We start from the raw sequence: 22,539 nt of genomic DNA, 5'->3' as shown, positions 1-22,539 counted from the left end.
TCTATCCCTGGGTCAGGACAATCCTCCAGGGAAGGAGACGGCAACCCAGTCCAGTATTCTTGCCTGGAGAAGGCCATGGACAGAGGAGCCTGGAGGGCTACAAGTTCATGTGGTCCCAAAGATTTGACACGACTGAGGGACGAACACACAAAGATGCCAACTGCCTGTTTCATGTCCACTCAGTACCCTCTACTGCCCCCTCCCCATCCTCCCTGGGTGTGGCTCCCCGTCCTGCAGGTGTCCTACTACAACCAGGCCACCCCGGGCGTCCTCAAGTACGTGACCACCAATGTCACCGGCCTCTCCTCTGAGTTCTACACCACCTTCAAGGCTTGTGAACACTTCCTCTTGGACAACCGGAACGACCTGGCCCCCAGCCTCCAGACCCTCTAAGCATCCTCCCTGGCCACCTCACGTCCACTCCCACTCCATCCTGCCCCAAGGACATGCGTGCAGTGCACTGAGGAAGCAGAGGCATTTATTTCTTCCTGCCTCCCCGTGGGAAGCGGGGGTCCACCAGGCCACCTGGGTGCTCAGTGTGTGCCAACATCCGCCAGCAAGTCTTGGCGGTAGCTCTGGGGTAGCCTGTAGTAGACTCGGGTCTTCTTCACGGCCCTGGCTGCCAGCAGCGCTGCCCGCACAGACGCATAGAGGCCCCGGCCAGGGCTGTGTTCCACCGTGACCGTGGCCCGGGGAGAAGCTTCCAGCAGCCGGGCCACGACTCCAGCAGGGCTCTGGGCCAGAGGCCCAGCCTGCAGCTGGAAGGACACAGGTTGCCAGAGGCCCTGGCAGAGCTCCAGCATGTCTGTGAGCAGCTGTTCCCTGTAGCCACTGCCCAGCACTTCCTCGGGCCAGCCTGGTGCCACTGTCACATGGGGGAACACCTCGGCCACAGCTGTAAGCAACTCCCTGCCAGTCACGTAGCCGGGGACCATGAAACTCCCGTGGGAGACTGTGGCCCCGACCCACACAGGCCTAGACAGGTGGCCAAGGGCAGAGAGGGTGGCCAGCGTGGCCAGGGATGGCCGCAGGGCGGTGGGCTCTGCTATGTGCACGTGGATCCCCCAGCGTCCGGGGTGCGTGGCCAGCTGCTGCAGGCAGGACTCCAGCGTCAGGGCACGGCCATCTGGGGTGCGGACGAGGGGCACGGGGTCCCCAGCTGCAGGCTTCTGGAGGCCCACGTCCAGCAGGATCATGCCTTCTCGGTCTGGAAGAGGTAGTGGAGGCAACAGTGTCTGGGGTAAGGGTTATCATGGGGTGTCAGAGGCCCTTGCTGAAGTTAAAGGGACAGCAGGAGGTAATGGGGTCTGTTGATTGGATCTGGGCTCCAGGTGGAAGGGCTGCTTTGTGAATGTGCCTGGGGCTCATCAGAATGGCCCAATGAGCCGCTAGCTCAGCTCTGAGGCCTGTGCCCGCCTCTCTTGCAGCACCATGTGACTGAAGCCTCACAAGTTCGAATGCCAGGAGCCCCATACTTTTGACAACACTGCTCCCCCACCTTGCAGCTGCGTTGCTATGGTAACAGAGACCTGAGGTAGCTTCCCCGAGGTAACCCTTGCAGTTGAGCTAGGAGCACAGGGGCTGCAGGCAGACCTTACCTGGGAGCTGCACTGTTGCTGTGCTTCCATTGCCCTGGATGTCAGGAACCAGCCACTCCACGCTCAGACCCTCGTCCCCAGGGTGCTGGAGAGCAGGGATCAGGCTACCCCCAGTGTAGTAGCTTGGCTTCCGTGAGGTATTCACTGTGGGTCAGATTGCCAAGGTGGAGAGGCCACCAGTCACGGAGGCCTTCTGTACACCCTGAGTCCTCTCTAAGCCTCACAGCAAAGTTCCAGGGAGCTGGAGTTCCCTGCTGTGTAGATGATGGGTGACTTGCCCAAGGTCCTACAGCCAGTGGGCAGGGTTGCTGGGATTGGAGCCTGATGGAGCCAAGTCAGTCAGGCCCCAAGCTGGTATTCCTCCCCCTCACCTAGATGGCTCCCAGAGCAGGAATGTTGGGTCTGATGGGTCCCCTTGAGATGGCCTGATTGCAGGCTCTCCTCGGTTTGGAGTTAAGGGAACAGGGGCTTTGGACAAAGGAAAAAGCATCATCGATTAGCAGGTACAGTGGAGGAGCCGTTCTCTGAAATGCTAGAGCAACCCTCAGAGGAACTGTACTGCAAGAGGAAGCATCTTGCAAGGGGAACCCTACAAGGGGTTTGGAATTTGCTGTTTCCAGTAGGAGCTGTGCCACATTTAAGCTGAACAACTTTGTATTAATTATGTAACTGTTTTGAACCTCAGTTTCTCTATCTGTAAAATGGAATCTCTGCTTCATGGATCTATGGAGCTTAGCATTCCATCCCAGGGTCTGGCATACAATGGATGCTTCAAATGATTCCTTTCTCCTATCTCACGTAGGATTTTCCCCTTTCATTGGCCTTCCCCACCGAGCTCTGCTCCCGTATCTACTAGGTTCTGCCCTGTGCAGAATCCACCCCACCAGCCTTTCCCACCCTCCCGAGACCCCTCCCTACTGGCACGCTGCTTGAACTGAGACAGGAGAGGCTCAAAGAGGTCATAGTAGACTTGGTGGGTGGCGGCGTTGTCTCGGATGTAGAGGAGGTCGTCCACTGTCACGGGGTCCGAGGCGGACTGCCACATTGTCAGGCTGTACCTGGGGTCCAGAGAGCCAGCTCAGAGCCTGCCTGGGCTCAGCAGCCCTCAGCCCCTCTCCCATGCTCAGAACTCAACCTGAGCTGGGGGGGAGGCCTTGGGAACCCTGACTGAGGGCAGCGGCTAAGAAGGAGGGGAGATGGACTGGCCTGCCTCCCCACTCGGAGTGTCTATTTGTGGGCCCTCTGTTAGGAAAGAGGACCCACAAAGACACATTTTAGGAATCAGTGAACTAAAATGGATGGGAATGGGCGAATTTAATTCAGATGACCATTATATCTACACTGTGGGCAAGAATCCCTTAGAAGAAATGGCGTAGCCCTAATAGTCAACGAGGAGTCCGAAATGCAGTACTTGGGTGCAGTCTTAAAAATGGCAGAATGTTTGTTTCCAGGGAAGTCCATTCAATATCACAGTAATCCAAGCCTATGCCCCAACCACTAGTGCCGAAGAAGCTAAATTGAATGAAAAAAAGATGTCCTTTTCATCATAGGGGACTGGATGCGAAAGTAGGAAGTCAAGAAATACCTGGAATAACAGGCAATTACAAACTGAGACAGGCAAAGGCTAACAGAGTTTTGCCAAGAGTATGCACTGGTCATAGCAAACATCCTCTTCCAACAACACAAGAGATACTCTACACACATACATCACCAGATGGTCAATACCGAAATCAGATTGATTATATTCTTTGGAGTCAAAGATGGAGAAGCTCTATACAGTCAGCAAAAACACACTGACTATTGCTCAGATCATGAATTCATTGCCAAATTCAGACTTAAATTGAAGAAAGTAGGGAAAACCACTAGGCCATTCAGGTAAGACTTAAATCCCTTATGATTATACAGTGAAAATGACAAATAGATTCAAGGGATTAGATCTGATAGAGTGCCTGAAGAAATATGGATGGAGGTTCGTAATATTGTACAGTAGGCAGTGATCAAAACCATCCCCAAAATGCAAAAATGCAAAAAAGGCAAAGTGGTTGTTTGAGGAGACCTTACAAATAGCTGAGAAAAGAAGCGAAGGCGAAGGAGATTAAGAAAGATATACCCATTTGAATGCAGAGCTCCAGAAAATAACAAGGAGAAATGAAACCTTTCTAAGTGAATAATGCAATGAAATAGAGGAAAACAATAGAATGGGAAAGACTAGAGATCAAGAAAATTAGAGACACCAAGGAACCATTTCATACGATTGGGCACAATTGAGGACAGAAATGGTATGGACCTAACAGGAGCAGAAGATATTAAAAAGAGGTGGCAAGAATACAGAGAGGAAAAAAAGAATCACAGAAAAACTATACAAAAAAAAAAAAAAATCTCGATGACCTGGATAACCACGATGGTATGATCACTCACCTAGATCCAGACATTCTGGAGTGTGAAGTCAAGTGGGCCTTAGGAAGCATCACTATGAACAAAGCTAATGGAGGTGATGTGATGGAATCCCAGTTGAGCAATTTTAAATCCTAAAAAATGCTGTTAAAGTGGTGCACTCAGTATACCAGCAAAATTGGAAAACTCAACAGTAGCCACAGGACTGGAAAAGGTCAGTTTTCATTCAAGTCCCAAAGAAGGGCAATGCAGCCATGAAATTAAAAAACACTTGCTCCTTGGAAGAAATGCTTTCACAAACCTAGAGAGCATATTAAAAGGCAGAGACATTACTTTGTTGACAAAAGTCCAGATAGTCAAAGCTATGGTTTTATCACTAGTCATGTACAGATGTGAGAGTTGGACCATCAAGAAGGCTGAGTGCTGAAGAATGGATGCTTTATGAACTGTGGTGTTGGAGAAGACTCTTGCGAGTCCCGTGGAGACCAAGGAGATCCAATCAGTCAATCCTAAAGGAAATCAGTCCTGAATATTCATGGGAAGGACTGATGCTGAAAAGCTGAAGCTCCAATGCTTTGGCCACCTGATGCGAAGAGCCGACTGATTGGAGAAGACCCTGATAGTGGGAAAGATTGAAGGCAGAGGAAAAGGCGACAACAGACGATGAGGTGGTTGGATGGCATCAGTGACTGAATGGACATGAGTTTGAGAAAGCTTTGGGAGGTGGTGAAGGACAGGGAAGCCTAGCGTGGTGCATTTCATAGGGTCACAAAGAGTCAGACAAGACTCAGAGACTGAACAACTTAGGAAAGAGATAGGGACAGAAGAGATGGGCATGGGGGAGGGGGTGCGGCTTGGATTAGAAGTCAGGTATGAAGGGGGAAGGGAGTGGCCTCCAGTGGGGAGAGGCTGAGGAGGTGGTGCTGGGCAGCTGGGACCACTGCAGAGTTGCGGGGGAGGGTGGGCTCCACCAGTCCCACAGAGCTATTGGGGCAGAGGCTACAGGTGTAGTCTGTACACCCTCAGAGAATAGCTGGCTCCCAAGAGAGGAAGCTGTGGGAGGCAAATTGCCTCTCAGTGTAAACACTTTCTGGAACTTCCCTAGTGGTCTAGTGGGAAAGACTGTGCTTCCACTGCAGGGGTTGCTGGTTTAATCCCTGGTGGGGACCTGAAGATCCCACATGGTGTGTAGTGGGGCCCAAAACAAATAAGCAGAAAAAAATAAACACTTTCCACTGGACAGGCTGCCTCAAGTGATAGCTACCCATTACCAGAGGTATACAAGCAGAAAGCAGGGACACTGTAGAGAATGTGAGCACCAGCAGAGGTTGGGCCAGATGATCATGAAGACCCTTCTAACCATCAGCATCTGAGATCTTGCTGGGGATTCAAGGCCCGGGAGTGAGTTTGGAGGGAGAAGGGGCCAGGGCAAGGGCCTGGGCATTCTTACCTGTCAGATTGGCCAAGCAGCCAGCTGAAGTGGGGCCAGGCAGCCCTGACCATGACAGCCCGTACGGGGAAGGTCACCTTCTGGGGCACTGCTCCCACCAGCTCCTGCATCTTCTCCACCATGGCCCGGGTATATGTCCCATCTGGGAACAAGGGCAGGTACAGGGTAGTCCAGCCTGGAGACAGGGTTGCCTCAGGATACTTCTCTTGGACCAAGGCCAGGAACCTGCAGAGAATCAGAGATGCTGGTCTTGAGATCCCCTTCCTCATCTGGGTTCCCATCAGAGTGCTTGGAAGAGGCAGGATCTATCACATCTAGATATTAGAGCACAGTCCTGAAGCACATGTTGGCTTGCTCAAAGTCCCATGTTAGGGCATGGACACTGGAGCCAGTGAGGCCTGGGTTTGAGTCCTGACTATGACCTTGGGCAGCTCACCCAACCTCGTTGATTCTTAAAAAGTGGTATCCTTTCAGGCAGGACAGGGCTTCTCAAACATCCCCATGTGGATGAGGAGGTGCATCCAATCCCCAGGTGTGGGATCTGTGCTGCCAGCTGTGAGAGTCTCTGAATTTTCAGATATTTAAAAATGTCATTCAAATTTTGAACTCTTACAAATTTGAATAGGCACATAATATTACCCTCTCCACCTCGCAGATTGACTCCAACGTTCACTCCAAGAAGATCAAATCTTGGGCCACTAGCTACATTTTCAAACTGCTGCTTTTCAAATGCACCACGTTAAAAACTAGATAAATACTGGGTGGATGTATTGTTAACTGACTGGTTGAAAAGATGGTTTAATGATGGATGGGTGGATGGATGAATGGAGATGGACAGTAGAGAGCTGGAAGTTAGAGTCAGAAGACCTGGCTTTGTATGGTTGCTCTGCCAATAGATGTAGGCAGGTCATTTAACGTCAGTGAGATAATTCCTGTATTACAAACTAAAAATAATAGTACCTACCTCATTCTCATTGTAAGAGTTAAATGGTACTCTACAACTAGACTACTTAAAACAATGCGTGTGACAGATAATAAAAATTCAACAGATTGAGCCTCAATTATTGTCTGCTTTCTTATCTGCAAAACGGTGAGAAAAAAATGCTCCTAACCTGGCATTTCTATGGGAAGATGAACTTCGATATATTCTCTCCTTTCATGCGGCCCTCTGTAAACTTGAGTGCACCATGCAGCTGGTACTATGTAAGTGCTGTTGTTGGCAGTACTGGGATCTGGGGGGCAGCTGGGGGGTGGGAGGGGAGGCTGGGGAAGGAGTTAGTGCTTCAGACTTTTCTAGCAGGCCAAGGCTTGCCCTGGTCACTGTTTGCCATCCAGGAATAAACATTATAGTAAGGGGACAAACCCGTAATCCACCAGTGATAGCCTTGTGAAATCAGGACTGTTAGGAGAAAGTGTGAGGGAGGGTCCTCAGCAGCCTGGGACGTCAGGGAAGTTTCTGGGGCAGGTAATGGCTGGTTTAGCAGGAAATGGTGGAAAGGCATTCAAGGCAGAGGGAACAGCATGTGTGAAGGCTCAGAGGTCAGACGACATGGTGTGGCTGGAGGCAAACTCAGCAAAGGTCCCCTGAGCACCTGCTGTACCCAATGTTGAAGGAAACAGACTGGACACAGCTGGAGCAGAGAGGCAAACACTCACTGTGTGGCATTGACCTCTATTGAGAGGCCCACATTGGGACCCCTCTGGATGTCAGCATTGATCCACACAGGCCTTCGAACTTTCCCCTCCTCTGTCAGCCGCCGAAGGAGGTCCAGGGAGGGGCCCACAGCCTTGATGCTCTTGAAGTCTAGTTTGATGCCTGTGGGGAGAGGGCCAAGGGCTTGGGAAACTGGTCCCTTGTGCTCAAGGAAGAAGGAAACAGAAGACATGACTTCCTGGGACAGAGAGAGGAGGTGTGGTGTGTGTGTCAGGGGTGGGAGGGAAGACAGGGCCGGAATTCTGGGTGGGTGTGAAGAAGGCTTCAACGAGAGAAAGGACTTGCCCGTGTAGGAGTGATCTTCCATCCCTCATCCCCAAGGGGAAGAAGCAAATGATGGCTAAGGGCTTGGGACTTGGGGCTGGTGCAGATGCCAAGCATCTGATGAAAAGGGACTGTGATTCTTGGACAGGCAGACTTAGAGGGTCCAAAGCCACACAAGCCTAAAGAGCAGGAGATGAGGCTGAGGAATTAGAGTCAGTTGCTCAGTCGTGTCTGACTCTTTGCGACCCCATGGACTGTAGCCCAGATTCCTCTGTCCATGGGATTTCCCAGGCAAGAATACTGGAGTGGGTTGCCATTACCTTCTCCAGGGGATCTTCCCCACCAAAGGATTCAACCCAGGTCTCCTGCATTTCAGGCAGATTGTTTACCAGTTAGAGAAGGATGTTGAAAGCCAGGCCAAGGAGATCATAATTTGTCCTGAGGACAATGGGGAGCCATGGAGGGTTAAAGCAGGGAGTGACTTGACAGTTGGCATTTTGGAAAGCTCAACCGGGTAGGGGCTTGGTAGACTTTGGAGGTAGGAAGCCAGTGAGGAAGGAGGTCTGGGAGAAAGATGATGTGAGTGGGACTGGATCGCGGGTAGGGTTCAGGGTTAGAATTGGCAGATGCAGCAGCTGAGTAGCTGCAGGGGATGAGGGAGAGGCATTAGGGTGAAGCCTGGATTCTTTTGGTAACTGGCAAAGAGACATGGGAGGGGAAGGTGGAATTGGCTTTGAGCATGTTGTATCCAGTTCATGGATTCAGGGGGCCTGAATGCTCATGTTTGGCCCTTTGCAGCTTACCCTGCGTGTTTACTCCCTCGTTTCACCCATCTTCCCTGAGCCCAGGCCTCTAGATTGGTCTGGAAAACTGAGGCAAAGAGCAACTCTTAATAGGGATTGGACTTGTCTCCTAGTGGAGCAACCCTTGCACATGTGGTCTGAGTACTGGAGGGCTTGGCAGCTGGGGAGGAGCTGAGAGAAGTCCTTACCCTTCTTGGAAGAGGCCAGCACAGCCTCCAGCCACTGCTCTAGGGTGTTGTCGCTGTAGATGGCTGGGGGGTGCGCCATGATGGGGACTCCTGTCTCGTTGACTGTGCCGAGCCCTTCTGTTGTGATGTCTGCCTCCAGGACCATGACGTTGCCTGTGAATGAGGACAAACTCGATCAGTTCCTTTTTTAAATCTATTTTCTTCATCAAAGTGTTACTCATTTATTATAGAACATTTGGAAAATATAGAAAAGCAGAAAGGGAAATATTAACCCACATTTCCATCCATTTTTATAATTTTTACACAGTTGAGACCACTCAGTATTTATAATTTTAATCTTTTCTATGTGTCACTTAAAAAAAAAAAAAAGCTGCAAAAGCCCTGATTGAGGGTGGTCACCCTGTTTCAGTTAGCTACTCCCCCACCTTTCCTGAGACATTTCAGTAGTCTCTAAACTTTTGCTACTAACAAATAAGGATGCATATTTTTTTTCTGATTTTTCTGATTATTTTCTACCCTGACTTGAGGAACTTTAGTCAGGGCCATGCGGGGTCGTTTCTTTGGTTGTTTTCTAGTTAATTATTTCTGGTTGCTGGTAGCAGACTTTCTCTAGTTCTGGCAAGCAGGGGCTGCTCTTCACTGCTGTGCCCAGGGTTCTCATTGCCGTGGCTTCTCTTGTGGAGCACGGGCTCCAGGCGCACTGGCTCCAGTTGTTCCAGCTGCAGCCTCGGTAGTCCCGGCTCGTGAGTCCAAAAACTCTCAGGCTCAGTAGTTGTAGCACATGGGCTTAGTTGCTCCAAAGCATGTGGGATCTTCCTTCCTAAACCCTGGATCCAGTGGATTCTTATCCACTGTCGTTGTTCAGTCACTAAGTCATGTGTGGATCTTTGTGACTCCATGGACTGCAGCATGCCAAGATTTCCTCTCCTTCAGTGTCTCCCAGAGTTTGCTTAAACTCATGTCCATTGAGTCAGTGATACCATCTAACCGTCTCATCCTCTGTCGCCTCTTTCTCCTCTGGCTCTCAATCTTTCCTAGCACCAGGGTCTTTTCCAATAAGCAGGCTCTCTCATCTGCTTATTGGAAGCCAAAGTATTGGAGCTTCAGCTTCAGTCCTTCCAGTGAATATTCAGGGTTGATTTCCTTTAGGATTTTCTGGTTTGATTTCCCTGCAGTGCAAGGGTTTCTCAAAATTCTTCTCCAGCACCACAGTTTGGAAGCATAAATTCTTCTACCTTCAGCCTTCTGTATATCACCAGGAAGGCTGCAGTATCATTTTTAAAGCCCATATTATCAAATTACTGTCTAGAAAAATTCGTGTGACTCATATGCCTGCCAGAAGTACATAAGCTGGTCCATCTCTGGGCACCCTTAAGGGCACTGACCGTTGTTATTGTTTTTGTCTTTTGAATGCATATAGTTAACTCCTGAGGTGGCTGTGTGATACCCATTGGGAGAGTTCAGTCCAGGAGGGAGTCAAGGAGTGCGAAGCAGGCTGGCAAGAGCAGGTCAGTTGACCTGCTGACCGAGGAGTGGAGTGAAGCCTGGGTGGAGTTGCTATGAGTGCCTGGTCCATCACAGATAGTTGGCATCAGAGGGGCCTCTTCTGTTTTATACTTGCAGCCCTGCTACCCTCAAAGTCCACTCACCTATACGTGATTGTGTTACTTCTATTAAAAATTCAACAGCCCTGGCTTTAGTCCTGAGAATCCAATCCGAATGCCTGCCCATAGTCTGTGAGGTCCTGTAGGACCAGGCCTGGCAAACTTTGCCCTCTCACCTCGAGTCCCTCTCTCCTTCAATATCTAGCTTCCATCCACTCCTGTTTCTCCAACATCAAAAACTACCCAGGAACTGTTCAAATGCAAGTTCTGCTCAGCAGATCTGGGGTGGGGCCCAAGACACCTACCAAGCTCCCCAGTGATGCCCAGACTGCTGGTCCACAGACCACACTTGAAGCCTCGAAGCTCAGATGTCTTGTCTCCCATCTCTGGGCTCCTACACCTGGCTGTTGCCATGGCAACACTCTTCCCTCCACAGTTTTACTAGGCCCCCTCCAGCTCGTTTGTGGGTGTTGGCTTAAAATATCAAGGAGGCCATCCCTAAACCACACAGTCAAAGTTAGGCTGACAGCTGATCCTTTGAGCGCTCAGCCCCCATGTAACTACTCATATAGCCCCATCCTTCCTGAGCCTGAGGGCTAGGAGCAGGCTCCAGGTCTGTGGTGCCCATCACTTGGATTTCCAGTGCCAAGATGGTACCAGGCCTAAAAAAGGAGCTTCAGAAGTGTTTGTTGGATGGTACAAGACTGGCTAAATGAATGATAGAGAAAGCTGAGATCAGGGACTTCCCTGGTGGTCCAGTGGCTAAGACTCTGTCTTCCCAGTGCAGATGGCATAGGTTTGGTTCCTGGTCGAGGAACTAGGATCCCACAGGCCTCACAGTGCAGCCAAAAGAGAAAAAAGTTAAGTTCAACCATCCCAGGTCCAGAAAAGTAAAAGAGCTTGCACAAAGTTGCAGAGAATTTTTGCAAATTTCTCTAAGCCTAGGTGTCTGGATTTCCAGAAGGGAGAGGAAGCTGAGTGCCAGGCTGTCCCCAGCACTGTTTCAGGCACTTTGCACTGTCCCATTTCATCCGCATATTATATCTCTGGCCCAGTGCTCCGGAATCTTTGGTGTCCTCACTGACAAGATGGGGATGAATCTCTCTGGGCTTTAACTACAGCACGTGGACATAAATTATGTTGTATTAAAAAATAAAAATTAAAAACAAAAACAGGTTGTAAACTGTGAAGGGCTATATGAAGGTAACTTTTATTTCTATGTTTTTTTGTCTTGACTTGGTTACTGAGGAATGCTGAAAGAGGGATCCAGAGGGGTTTGCGCCCAGCAAGGCCCCGAGAAGTCAGGCCCCAGGTGGGTAGCTGGGCAGCTAAGAGGGTAGCTAAAGAGAATGGGTGCTGAGAGGTCTCCTTCCCCATCTAAAATGGGCCAGGTCCGGTCTGGGGAAGGTGGCGGTACACTGGGAGGGAGCCAGGGCTGGAACCCAGGTCTCAGTCCTGGTGAGTCTCTGAAGCTGCTGCCTTGCTTGACCTGCACCAGCTGCCTCCCTTGAGATGCTGGTAGCCCCTGAACTCAGGACCGCGTCTCGTTCGTTTCTACACCTCCTCTCAAGCTGGGTGCAGAGCAGGGGCCCAGCAAATGCTCAGTGAGGGGGACTAAAGATGGATGGACCTAACCTGCGTCCTTGTGATCAGCACCTGGACCCAGCTTCCTCCTGCACGGTCATTCACACCTGTTCGGGGCCTTCCAGATCCTGAATCTGGGAGCCAACTTGGGGTGGGTGTGGGGCGGTGGGGTATGAGGGAAGAGGAGATGAAGGAAGATGCATGTTCCTTGAGCTACAGTAGGAGCCCTGGTCCTAAGGGATGCAGACAAGTGAGGAGTGCTGCTCTCCACAGGGAGCTCACAGGAAGTTCCCAGGCCCTCCCTCCCTCCCCACCCATGAGCTCTACATATCACATCCCGGAGGAGCACCACGGCAGACCCTGAACCCAAGACTGTCAGCTTCCAGTCCCCGCTATAACACTTGCAAGCTGTGTGACCTTGGACAGGTTACTTGACTTTTTGTGCCCCATTTCCCTCATTTACTAGAGGTAAATAATAAAATATCCGTTGTATTGCATTCACCGTGTTTTAATTATCATCTACATGGAGTAAATCACTCCATTAGTCTGGGGTATTCCTATTGTTTCAGCATAATTACTAATAATGACCTCTTTCATGACCAAAAGTGCCCTGCTTTCATCCTACCAGTCCATATTTGGCAGAGGAAGTGGTTTGAGCTGCAGATGGGTGAAGTCACTTGTCCCAAACCACTCCTTTGGTAAATGGTGAAATGTAGAATTTGAGCCCACTTCTGTCTGCCTCCCAAGCCTTTGCTCTGGCCCCTTCCATCCACATAGATGTCCGGTGTGACTTCACCAGTCTAACTCTGGCCTACCATTGCTTCCCCTCAGGATCCCTACCCCAGCTGTGGAGCCACCCTCCTCCCATAGACCTATGGAAGGCCTCAGGTCCTTCCCACCCCTGTGGCTATACTGACTGGTTACTCTGCATGCTCCACGTTATTGGGCACCACCTATTTGGGGCCCTTAGCTTTCTTCTTGGCCAAGGTCACAACTTGGTGGGGCCTGATCCCTATCTGCTGCCCCAGGACCTACCTGAGATGAGCCTGGGGCTGGCAGAGCCTCTTTGCCTTCCCTCAGGCCTTACCTCCCAGATAAGAGTCCTCACTCTTGCCAGGGACTTCTCTAGCTCCTCCTTCTCACCCAAGTCTGACCATTAGCCTCCGAATCCTGAAGCAGCAGCAGACTGGCTCCACCCAGCCTGCAGAAGCCCTCCCTGCTGCTGACCACCAAGCCTGCCTCCTCCAAGAAGTCTCTCTAAGGACTCATTCATTCATTCAGCAAACCTTTCCCTGTCTCTTACTCCCAGGCCCCCTGTGGTGACTCTGCAGGAGGTAAGAGCCAGAGGCCTTGAGCCTGGGTCTTGTTCTGCTTCAGACCTACTGCGTGACTGTGGACAAGACCCTCTCCCACTCAGGATCTAACTTCCCTAAAATTGAGGGTTTTGGGTAGAGCAGTGGTTCTCAAAGTGTAATCCTGGGCTCACAACATTAGCACCACCTGAAAACTTACTAGCAATGCAAATTCTCAGGTCCCACACCAGAGCCAGTGAATCTGAAACTCACTTCTGAAGAGCGCACAAATTTGGGGCCCCTTCCTTTCACCTTGAAAAGATGACAGCAAGATATGACCTTGGACCCAGACATCGCCCTACAACCTGAGCCAGTCACATAACCAGTGAGGCCTCACTTTCTCAAGTGGATGATGGCAAGAACGCGGCCATACCCATCCTAATGCTACCTCACAGGTAATGCTGTGAGCCTCGCCTCCACTCTCCCTCCATCTTCTCCGCCTCTGCCCCAGCCTGCCCCATCCTGGCAACTGGACTTACTGCTGAGGGCAGCCTTCATCTGCTCCTTGCTGTTGGCACGGTGGTACCAGGTGACCAGCAGGCCATCCCTTTGGCTGATCTGACCCAAGCTTAGCAGGTAGTCCAGCATGTCTGCGTCAGAGCGGCAGGTCCCATCCTGTTCACAGCCTGGAATCAAGGCCAAGGAGGCCGTTAGCATCAGTTCTTGCCCAAGCCCAGGGCTCTTGTCTGTACATCCTACTAACCCTCTCTGGGCCCTGGGGCCATGTCCAGCCTGCCATCTAGCATAGACAGTGGACCCCAGAGTCGTCAGTGCTGTGAGAGAGAAACATGTGGGGTCCTGAGCACAAGGATGCTCTGGGCCAGCCTGGGGACATTGGAAAGTTCACTGATAAGGGAATATTTGAGGGAGACCTAGAAGGATGGGTGTGTAAATTTAACCAAGAGAGGGGATTAGGTTATTCCAGACAGAGAGGAAAGTATAAGAAAAAGGGTTGGCCATAGGAAATGTTGCTTAAAAGAATGGCCATTGCTCTGGTACAGATACAGAGAAGTGAGATAGGACAAGATTGGAAAAGAGGGCTGTGATCTGGTTGTAAAGGACCCTGGGTGCCAGCAAAAAAAAATGGGGTGTGTGCTGGAGATAGCAAACAAGGCTGTGTTTAGAAAGTGCTCCTTAGTGGCAGGGCGAGCATGGATTGGCGAGAGCAGGCTGGTGGCAGAGACTGTGTGGGAAGGGGTAGGCTGAGGCAGGGGTCCAGCAGGAGAGGGGGAGCTGAGAGGTTAGGGTGAGCAGGGAATGGAGATAGAGGATGGGAAGGAAGAAGCCTCGAGGCACAGGACTTTTCAGTCAGGAGAGGAGGCTGCTCCCAGGTCCCCATGTGGATGGAAGGCCCTTCATCAGGAGAGGGTGCAGGGGTGTGAGGGTAAGTTCAGCCCAGTCCACTGAGCTTGTGATGCTTGAGTGACCTCCATGGAGAGTTCATCTGGGAGCATGGAAGGATAGCTGAAGCCTGGTAAAAGAGGAAGGGAAACAAAGTTAATGAGACTGTTTTTTGGAGATCAAATCTTGGTGGGCTTGGTGATGGGAGAGGCAAGTAGAGCTGTGGATGGAGGATGTCTTGGTAGTCAATTCAAAAGGAAACCAACTCTGAACACTCATTGGAAGGACTGATGCTGAAGCTGAAATGCCTGTACTTTGGCCACCTGATGAGAAGAGGGACTCACTGAAAAAGACTCTGATGAGGGGAAAGATGGAAGGCAGGAGGAGAAGGGGACGACAGAGAATGAGATGGTTGGATAGAACCATGGACTCAAAGGACATGACTTTGACCAAGCTCTGGGAGAGAGTAAAGGACAGGGAAGCCTGGTGTGCTGCAGTCCATGGGGTCGCAAAGAGTCAGAGACAACTTAGCAACTGAACAGCAGCAACACTGGAGAGGAGAGCAGAGGCCAACAGGGCTGTCGATGGGGACGGAACCTTATGGGGGCAAAGAGTGAGGGATGGGGAAGAAAACCAGATAGCACGGCTGGGGGCTCCTACCTGGCAGGATGGTGTGTTTCTGCAGCAAGAAGCCCACGATCATCGCAGTGGCGAACACCAGAACCGCAATGACACCACCGACAATGGCCCACTTCCAGCACCCCTTGTTTGCCATGATGACCCTCTGAGGGGAATACCCCTCAAAGGGCAGAGTCTCCTGAGGCTCTGAGAGCTGGGATCCAGAGGGAGGAAGGAGCCTTGACAGCGCTTAAATCTCCTCCTGGCAGAACAGCTCCTGCAGGCCTGGAATGTCCCAAAAGGCAGCTTTGGAGGCCCCGCCTACCTCCCAACCTCCTCCTCCTCCGTCTCTTCCAGGATCTTAACAGGTCAAGCAGAAAATCCTGCCACCTCCAAAATGACCTTTGAGCACAGTCAGAGACAGCAGCAAATGTTAGATGGAGCCCACCGCTGCCTTCCCCCACCAGCAACCTGCTGCCTGTCTGCTCCAGCCTGAGAGTTGGGGGGCCAGGGATCTGGACCCAGCTTGACCTTGCTTTCCTAAAGACCTGGAGGTTTTCTTCCCCTGCATAGAAGGAGGCCTTCCTTCTTTCTGCCCTGCCCCAGGGAGTCTGGAAGGTCAGGCAAGGGTGAGTGACAAGAACAGATTAGATCTGCCAGAGGAACGTGAATTTTCCTTCTATCCCAGATAGATTAGTGGCTTGTTGGTCTAGGGGTATGATTCTCGCTTAGGGTGAGAGAGGTCCTGGGTTCAAATCCCAGACGAGCCCTACTTTGGACTTCCCTGGTGGCTCAGATGGTAAAGCGTCTGCATACAATGCAGGAGACATGGGTTCAATCCCTGGGTTGGGAAGATCCCCTGGAGAAGGAAATGGCACCCCACTCCAGTACTCTTGCCTGGAAAATCCCATGGACAGAGGAGCCTGGTAGGACAGTCTGTTGGGTTGCAAAGAGTTGGATACGACTGAGCGACTTCACTTTCAGATAGAAGTGAAGATAGATGGATAGAATTGATAGAACTGGCATGCTGACCTGGGCTGCTGCAGGCCACTTCTGAGTCCACAGGGGAGGGACTGGTCACTGCCTGGCCCAGAGGGTGTTCTGTGGTTCCTGGTGTAGGAAAACAGAGACTGTCCCTATTTCAGAGACCCTGGAGTTTAAATTAGTCCAAGAGCCAACTGCCATGTGCATGGGGAATTGGGGCAGAAGTGTACAGAGAAATCCAGCAGGGGCCTTGATTACTTGAGTGAGTGTGTGTGTGTGTAAGAGTGATTAGAAGGATGCCCAGGTGGGCAGATCCAGGGAATCTGGGACCTAAGGAGAAGGTCGGGAGGGAGTTTGGTTCAGGTATCCTCAGGTCATGGGGGCTCCAGGAGTCCCTGAAGAGCAGCTGCCCAGGAAGGAATTGGATGTAGAAGTCTAGGACTCTGGACCAAACATGAAGCTGTGAGCATCTTTTCCTGCTTAAGGCAAAGAGAGAAGGGGGTGGAGGCAGACTTTTGGGGACCACAAACTTTAGGGCTGGTGGGGGAAGAGAAATTGGTTAAGTGTTGTGGGACAGAATGACAAGAGGTGGGGAGGGACCAGGAAGCCAATAGAAGGGTCACTTAGAGGAGAAAGGGGTGGTCATCTGTGCCTGGAGATGGAGGCCCATAAAGACAGCAAGGCGCTGCCAGACTTGACAGTAAGAGTAAGGGTGATGTTGGAGACAGTCTAGAACTTAGCTCTTACAATCGACTAGGCTTTCCACATACAAACAGCCTTTGTTTTGTTGCCAAAATCTTGGCTGTCTGTGCACCAATTTCAAACAGAAATACGGAGACAGTTATGGGGGAGAAGGAAAAAGTGGCTTTATTACTTTGCCAGGCAAAGGAGAAACACAGCAGGCAAGCTGCTCAAGAAGTGTGCCCCACTCTCTGATGACCAGGGAGAGGTTACCTAGTCAGGCAGGAGTATGGGATAAGGATCAGGGCAGTAACGGTCTTCATTCCTTCTTCTGCAGTTTCTAAAGGGAGGGGTTGCTGGTAAGATTAGGGCGTTTGCAGGGTCTCAGGTGATCTAGTCTCTTATCTTGATGAGCCTCTATGGTCCCTTTAATCTTGCCTCAGGTAGTTATGTTGCTCTTCCTCTCTTGATCAGCAACTGTTCTACCAGTTGGAACCAAGAGGTCATGGAGCCTGGAGTTTGGCCTATAAGAAATGACAAAGAGACCTCAGTGCCCAGGTACCCCACAGGGCCCTGCTTGGCGTCCGCTTTAGAACTGTGTGCTTATTTAGTCTTTGTGACATTCTTGTGGGGAAGTATAACTCCTGCATCTCAGATAAGGGAGTGGGAGTCGGTCAGCAGCAGAGCTGAGGTATAAGCCTGGGTCTTTCCACCCAGCAGGCTGTGTGTTGTCCATCCCTGGAAAGGATGCTGGTGGATTCTGAGGCACTCAGCATAGCAGCCTCTCTCAGCTCTGTGGCCTCTGCAGGCTGCCTTTGAGGAAGAGGGTCTTTATTCAGCTCTGGCTTTTGGCAGGAGGAAGACTTCTGGGTTGGTCTCCAGGCCACAGGACCCCATTGCCCATGACACTCCTCATGAGACAGAAAACTGATGTTGGTACTGAGCCCCACTCTGTGCCCAGTACCATGCTAGCTCTGGGGACCCATCAGCCCCCTGTGACATATGGTAGGAGAGGAGAACATGGGGGCTGTCAGGGGCTCCAGCATCTCTTAGGTGGAGCCACTGTTCTAGAGCTGATGCTGCGGGAGTGTGGGGTTACAGCCTGTAAGATGGGCTAACAGCATGGCCTCCGAGGTGGGACCTGATGGATCCCTGATGAGCACAGGGGAACTGGGAACCCCAGCCTCCTGGGCAGGCCATGTGACTTTCAGGGGAGACGTGGAGGACTTAGAGAGCCATGTGGGACCAGGGCTAGGAAAGGCTGTTCTAGATGAGGGGGCAGTGTGTGTGGAGGGAGCAGAGCATGTGGGAGAAGGGCTTGCCCAGGAGGGCAGCTGTGCAGTGGGGCTGGACCCTGCCAGGTGGGAGACAGGGATGCTCAGGGGAGAAGGCTGGGGAGGCTAGCAGGGCTGGGTCACCCTGATAAAGAGCTTGACTCCAACCAGGAGGGCATAGGGAGCCTTCGTCTGTGGGATAAGCAGGAGAGGGACATGCTCAGCTTCGCATTTTGGAGAATGATTCTGGAAGCTGTTATTGAGGAATGGCTGGAGGAGGGCCCCCTCCACACCTCTTATCCCCCCATTCCCTGTCACAGAGCCACATGACCTCCCAGGCCATTCCACTCAGAACCACCACAGGTCCACCTAGACCCAGCTTCTCTTTCCTGGGTTACTTCAGTTACCCACACCCTTACTTGAAAACTGTCTTTTCCGTGCCAATTCAAAAGACACAACCAAGCCAAAGATTCAGAGGAGGATTTATTACTTTCCCAAAGCAACGTCTCCAGGAACAGCAAAATAGGAGCAGTTGTACATGTGTGTTTATGAAGGGGCTTGAGCAGAGGAGAATTCCCCATAGAATTGAGGCAAAAGATGATGGAGTCCAAGTTTTAGTTGACTGAAATCATGAAGCTCAGGAAAGGTCAACATCCCATCCTCCGCCTGGGTGGAAGCCTTAGTTCTGGCAGAACTCCCTGTCAGATTGTTTACACATACCCCTTGAGGAAGAACTAGGACTCTGTTTTATCTGAACTATTGTTTCTTGAGGGCTTTCCCTTTGTTCTTACACTCCCTTACTTCCCGTAAGATTGTTGATTAATGAGACCTGTTCAAGGGCAAGCACTGTGGCCACTTTATTTAAGGAAGCATAAAGTATGAAGTGAAAGTCGCTAGTCCTGTCTGACTCTATATAGTCCATGGAATTCTCCAGGCCAGAATACTGGTACAGATTCCCTTCTCCAGGGGATCTTCCCAACCCAGGGCTCGAACCCAGGTCTCTCATATTGCAGGTGAGCCACCAAGGAAGCCCAAGAATATTGGAGTGGGTAGCCTATCCCTTCTTCAGCAGATCTTCCTCACTCAGGAATGGAAGAGGGGTCTCCTGCTTTGCAGGTGGATTCTTTACCAGCTGAGCTACCAGGGAAGCCCATTTTATTTTAAGTAGCAAGGCAAGCAACATACTCAGTTCTCAAGCTTCTGCCCCCACCCCGCCAAAATCAACTGATGTTCACAACTGTCATTGTACATTTATAATAAACCACTGAAAATACTTAGTTTCAAAGAGAAAAGTGGTTACTGAGTTCTAAGAATGCAGCATTGAAATGATTTCCTATACTTAGTAGCCTCATTTCTGTGAAAATTGCCTGCTGTTGTTTCATATCCTTGAGCTTTGTGAATTCACATTATCCTGCAATCCCTTTCTAGAGTGACTGTGCAGGAGGCAGGATCTATAACTAAAGGACATCCATTTCACTTTTACCGAGTACCTATTCTGTGCCATTTACTGTGTTAGATGTCGAGGACAGAGACACCAATGTGCCACAGCTGCTGTCCTAATTAGATCATGCTGCTGCTAAGTCACTTCAGTCGTGTCTGACTCTGTGTGACCCCATAGACGGCAGCCCACCAGGCTCCGCCATCCCTGGGATTCTCCAGGCAAGAACACTGGAGTGGGTTGCCATTTCCTTCTCCAATGCATGAAAGTGAAAAGTGAAAGTGAAGTTGCTCGTCATGTCCGACCCTCAGCGACCCCATGGACTGCAGCCCACCAGTCTCCTCCGTTCATGGGATTTTCCAGGCAAGAGTACTGGAGTGGGGTGGCACTGCCTTCTCCTAATTGGATCATACATTGTTTTTAAAACCCAAAACCAGGAAAATAGTAATATATACATACTCCAGATTTTGAAAAAAAATCAAAGCTAGTAAAAAAGAAAAGAAAAAAATAATAATATTTTCCTTCTGAGAAAGTTATTATTAAAGTTGTGATGTATATTGTTATACATTTTTTCTATGCATACATAAAAAACAACCTTCTAAAAGAATTGTCTTGTGATATTGCTCTGTACCACATCCCAACATTTATTGTATTTGTTAGGTTTTAAAGTAGTATAATCTGGCCTGTGGAATATTTATATTTGTCTGTTTAAAAAAACGGTTGGGTTTCCTCTGCTTGTGGGGGACAGCATGTCTAAATGCATAGGCTCTGGGCGCCTGTCCTCCCTTCTAGCCCTGACACTCACTAGCTGTGTGAACTGGGGCAGTCACTTCACCTTTCGGTCCCTCAGTTTCCTCACTTATTACCTTGTAGGGTTGTCATGAGGGTTAAATGACAAAACACATGTAAATCATTTGTGACAGTACCTGGTACCTACCAAATGCTTGATAAAGATGATGTGTTGTTGTTCATGTATGTATATAATTTATAAAACATGAGTTTGTAATCTGCTTTTCCCTCACATACATAATATGAGCATTTCCCCATATGATTGCAATTTTCCCTTTTAATAGATGCATAAAATCTCAATCAATGGCTGTTTCCCTAGTTTATGGAACCATTACCTTCCATGTTGGATACCTGGATTGTTTACAGTCTTTTACTAATAAGCAAATGCTCCAATGAGCCTCTCTGGCCATATTCCTGATGATGTTCTAGGCCTGATTCTCAGAAGTAGAATTGCACATTTTTAAGGCTTCTGGAATCTGCTGTTAAGATTTCATTCCCATGCTCGCTTCGGCAGCACATATACTAAAATTGGAACGATACAGAGAAGATTAGCATGGCCCCTGCGCAAGGATGACATGCAAATTCGTGAAGCGTTCCATATTTAAAAAAAAAAAAAAAGATTTCATTCCCTAAGATTTACATCAGTGTGGAGCTGCATGGTTGGGTGGGGTTTCCACTGGGGGAGAGGAAAGAGCAAGTGGCATTCCAGATAACTGGCAGGATGACCCAAGGCTCAGAAGGAGGGAGCACAGGACGTCCTAGGGGAACTGGGGGAAGGCTGTTAAGTCATGAGGTTTGAGTGAGCCTGTGGTGGGGCAATAAGGCTGCAGGGTGGAAAAAGTCATCTTTGATTCACTGGTGATGGCAGGCTGTGGTGTAGCATGAATCAGGAAAAGGTTAACGGAAGTAGGGAACCCAGCGAAGAAGCTCTTGTTAGAAGCCAGACAAGGGACTTCCCTGGTGGTCCAGTGGTTGCGAATCCACCTCCCAGTGCAGGGGACAGAGGTTTGATTCCTGGTGTGGGTACTAAACTCCCACATGCCGTGGGGCAAGTACACCTGCGTGCCACAACTAGAGAAAGCCCACATGCTGCAAAGTAAAAGAAAAAAAAACAGTGAGAGAAGAGGAGATCTGAATTAGGTGTGAGGAAAGGGGAGGATCTGTGCATATTTTCATCAAAGAATCTTTTGGACCTGGAAACTGACACCACGTGGAGGAAGGAGGAGAGGGAGGGAGGAGTCAGAGGCTTTGCTGGAAGGTTTCAGCCTGTCTCTTGGAGAATCAGGGACCACTGATAGAAATAAGAAAGCTGGGAGGAGGAACGGGTTTTGTGGGAAGAAGATTCAAGTAAGACGTGATGAGTCACATCCGGTATGTAGATGGTGAACAAGCTGGGGCGGGAAGCCCAGGGATGGGGCTATGTTAGTCTCAGCCCAGGGTGTCCGCAGATCCACTCCTGGCTCTTCCCTGGCCCTGCACTGAGTTCAACCCTGCCCCCTTGTCTGCCTTCCAGCTGCGTCAAGCAATGGGAAGCACTGGCCGGATGGAGTAAGAGGTTGGGAGAGGCAGTGTATTTTGTCATCTTTTTTCCTCTGCTTCAGGGAATGTGTCTAGCAATGAATGGCTCCTACTCCCACTCTGGTATCCCTGCCTTCCGCCCATTTGGCTCCTCACTATCATCATGAAACTGTTTTCTTTTTCTACACTTTTTTTTGGCTGCAAGGCATGCAAGATTCGCTTCTGACCAGGAATTGAACCTGTGTCCCCTGCAATGGAAGCGTCTTAACCACTGGACTGCCAGGGAAGTCCCTGCTTCCTCTGTTTCAAACGAGGCTTCCCTGCTGGCTTAGATGGTAAAAAATCTGTTTGCAATGCAGGAGACCCGGGTCAATCCCTGCGTTGGGGAGAAATACTTAGTGTGGTTTCTTGCTTTCCACCTTGGACCCTGACTTATTCAGGAGCCATGTGCATGGATACCATAATTGAAGCAAGGAGTATAGACAAGATCCCAAGTGAGAGAGGGGAGACCCAAGCCCAGAATCCCAGGGGACACAGATGTAAGGAGGTTTTTTTTTGTTTTGTTTTGTTTTAAGAGGGGGTAGGGAATGGGGACACAGAAAACAACACAAGAGAAAAAAAATCTGGGGCAGGAAGAGAACAAGCAGAGTGAAGCGCTCCAGAGATCAAGGAAGGAGGATTCCTAAGTTTGAGCTTCATAAAGCAGATGCTCTAGGGAAGGCAGAGAATGAAGATCGAGGACAAGACTTTCAACTCAGCCATATCATCAGAGGCAGAGCCTCAGTGGAGAGGAGGTGGCAGAGAATAGATTAAGTGTTAAAGAACAGGGCAAGAGTGAGGTTTGGGAGGACAAAGTGAGAGTAAAACATTTCTTCAGGAAATACTTACTGAAGTATTGAAATACTTGCCAAGTATATTTGGTGCCACGTATGGGCCAGGCCTCAG

General features: G+C 50.2%; 2 protein-coding genes and 2 non-coding genes across 8 annotated transcripts in view; 3 read left to right on the top strand and 1 right to left on the bottom strand.

The window, feature by feature from the left end:
* ACOT11 (acyl-CoA thioesterase 11) overlaps nt 1-6,503 on the top strand; it is a 61,977-nt gene extending 55,474 nt beyond the window's left edge. For all 5 annotated transcript variants that reach the window (XM_070786485.1, XM_070786483.1, XM_019957401.2 and 2 more), the window contains one exon: nt 238-6,503. In XM_070786485.1, coding sequence (XP_070642586.1) covers nt 238-393 — 156 coding nt within the window. In that variant the 3' untranslated portion in view covers nt 394-6,503. The remainder of the gene's footprint in view (nt 1-237) is intronic.
* On the bottom strand, nt 457-15,204 carry LOC109556262 (protein FAM151A-like). Its single transcript, XM_019957406.2, has 8 exons — nt 14,953-15,204; nt 13,431-13,577; nt 8,412-8,564; nt 7,099-7,258; nt 5,443-5,667; nt 2,517-2,656; nt 1,599-1,742; nt 457-1,207 (listed from the first exon to the last, which is right to left on the bottom strand). Exons 1-8 carry the CDS (start codon nt 15,065-15,067, stop codon nt 534-536), a joined length of 1,758 nt encoding a protein of 585 aa, XP_019812965.2. The 5' UTR covers nt 15,068-15,204; the 3' UTR covers nt 457-533.
* A 404-nt stretch (nt 15,205-15,608) lies between these two features.
* TRNAP-AGG (transfer RNA proline (anticodon AGG)) lies at nt 15,609-15,680 on the top strand. The gene has a single exon. It is a non-coding gene; the product is annotated as a tRNA-Pro (tRNA).
* A 4,894-nt stretch (nt 15,681-20,574) lies between these two features.
* On the top strand, nt 20,575-20,681 carry LOC139182337 (U6 spliceosomal RNA). The gene has a single exon (XR_011566008.1). It is a non-coding gene; the product is annotated as a U6 spliceosomal RNA (small nuclear RNA).
* The last annotated feature ends 1,858 nt before the right edge of the window (nt 20,682-22,539 follow it).

This window comes from Bos indicus, chromosome 3 (genome assembly GCF_029378745.1).
Source record: "Bos indicus isolate NIAB-ARS_2022 breed Sahiwal x Tharparkar chromosome 3, NIAB-ARS_B.indTharparkar_mat_pri_1.0, whole genome shotgun sequence".
Classification (NCBI taxonomy): domain Eukaryota; kingdom Metazoa; phylum Chordata; class Mammalia; order Artiodactyla; family Bovidae; genus Bos; species Bos indicus.
The sequence above is the reverse complement of the archived record's forward strand: the minus strand, read 5'-3'. Positions and strand labels throughout refer to the sequence as shown.

Bases quoted from the DNA above. Each gene is read 5' to 3' on its own strand.
- LOC109556262 (XM_019957406.2), bottom strand. From the start codon at position 15,067: ATGGCAAACAAGGGGTGCTGGAAGTGGGCCATTGTCGGTGGTGTCATT. The intron at 7,259-8,411 runs GTAAGGACTTCT...CTCTCCCCACAG, and splicing joins GCTGGCCTCTTCCAAGAAGG to GCATCAAACTAGACTTCAAG. The intron at 1,743-2,516 runs GTAGGGAGGGGT...TCTGACCCACAG, and splicing joins TCAGTTCAAGCAGCGTGCCA to TGAATACCTCACGGAAGCCA.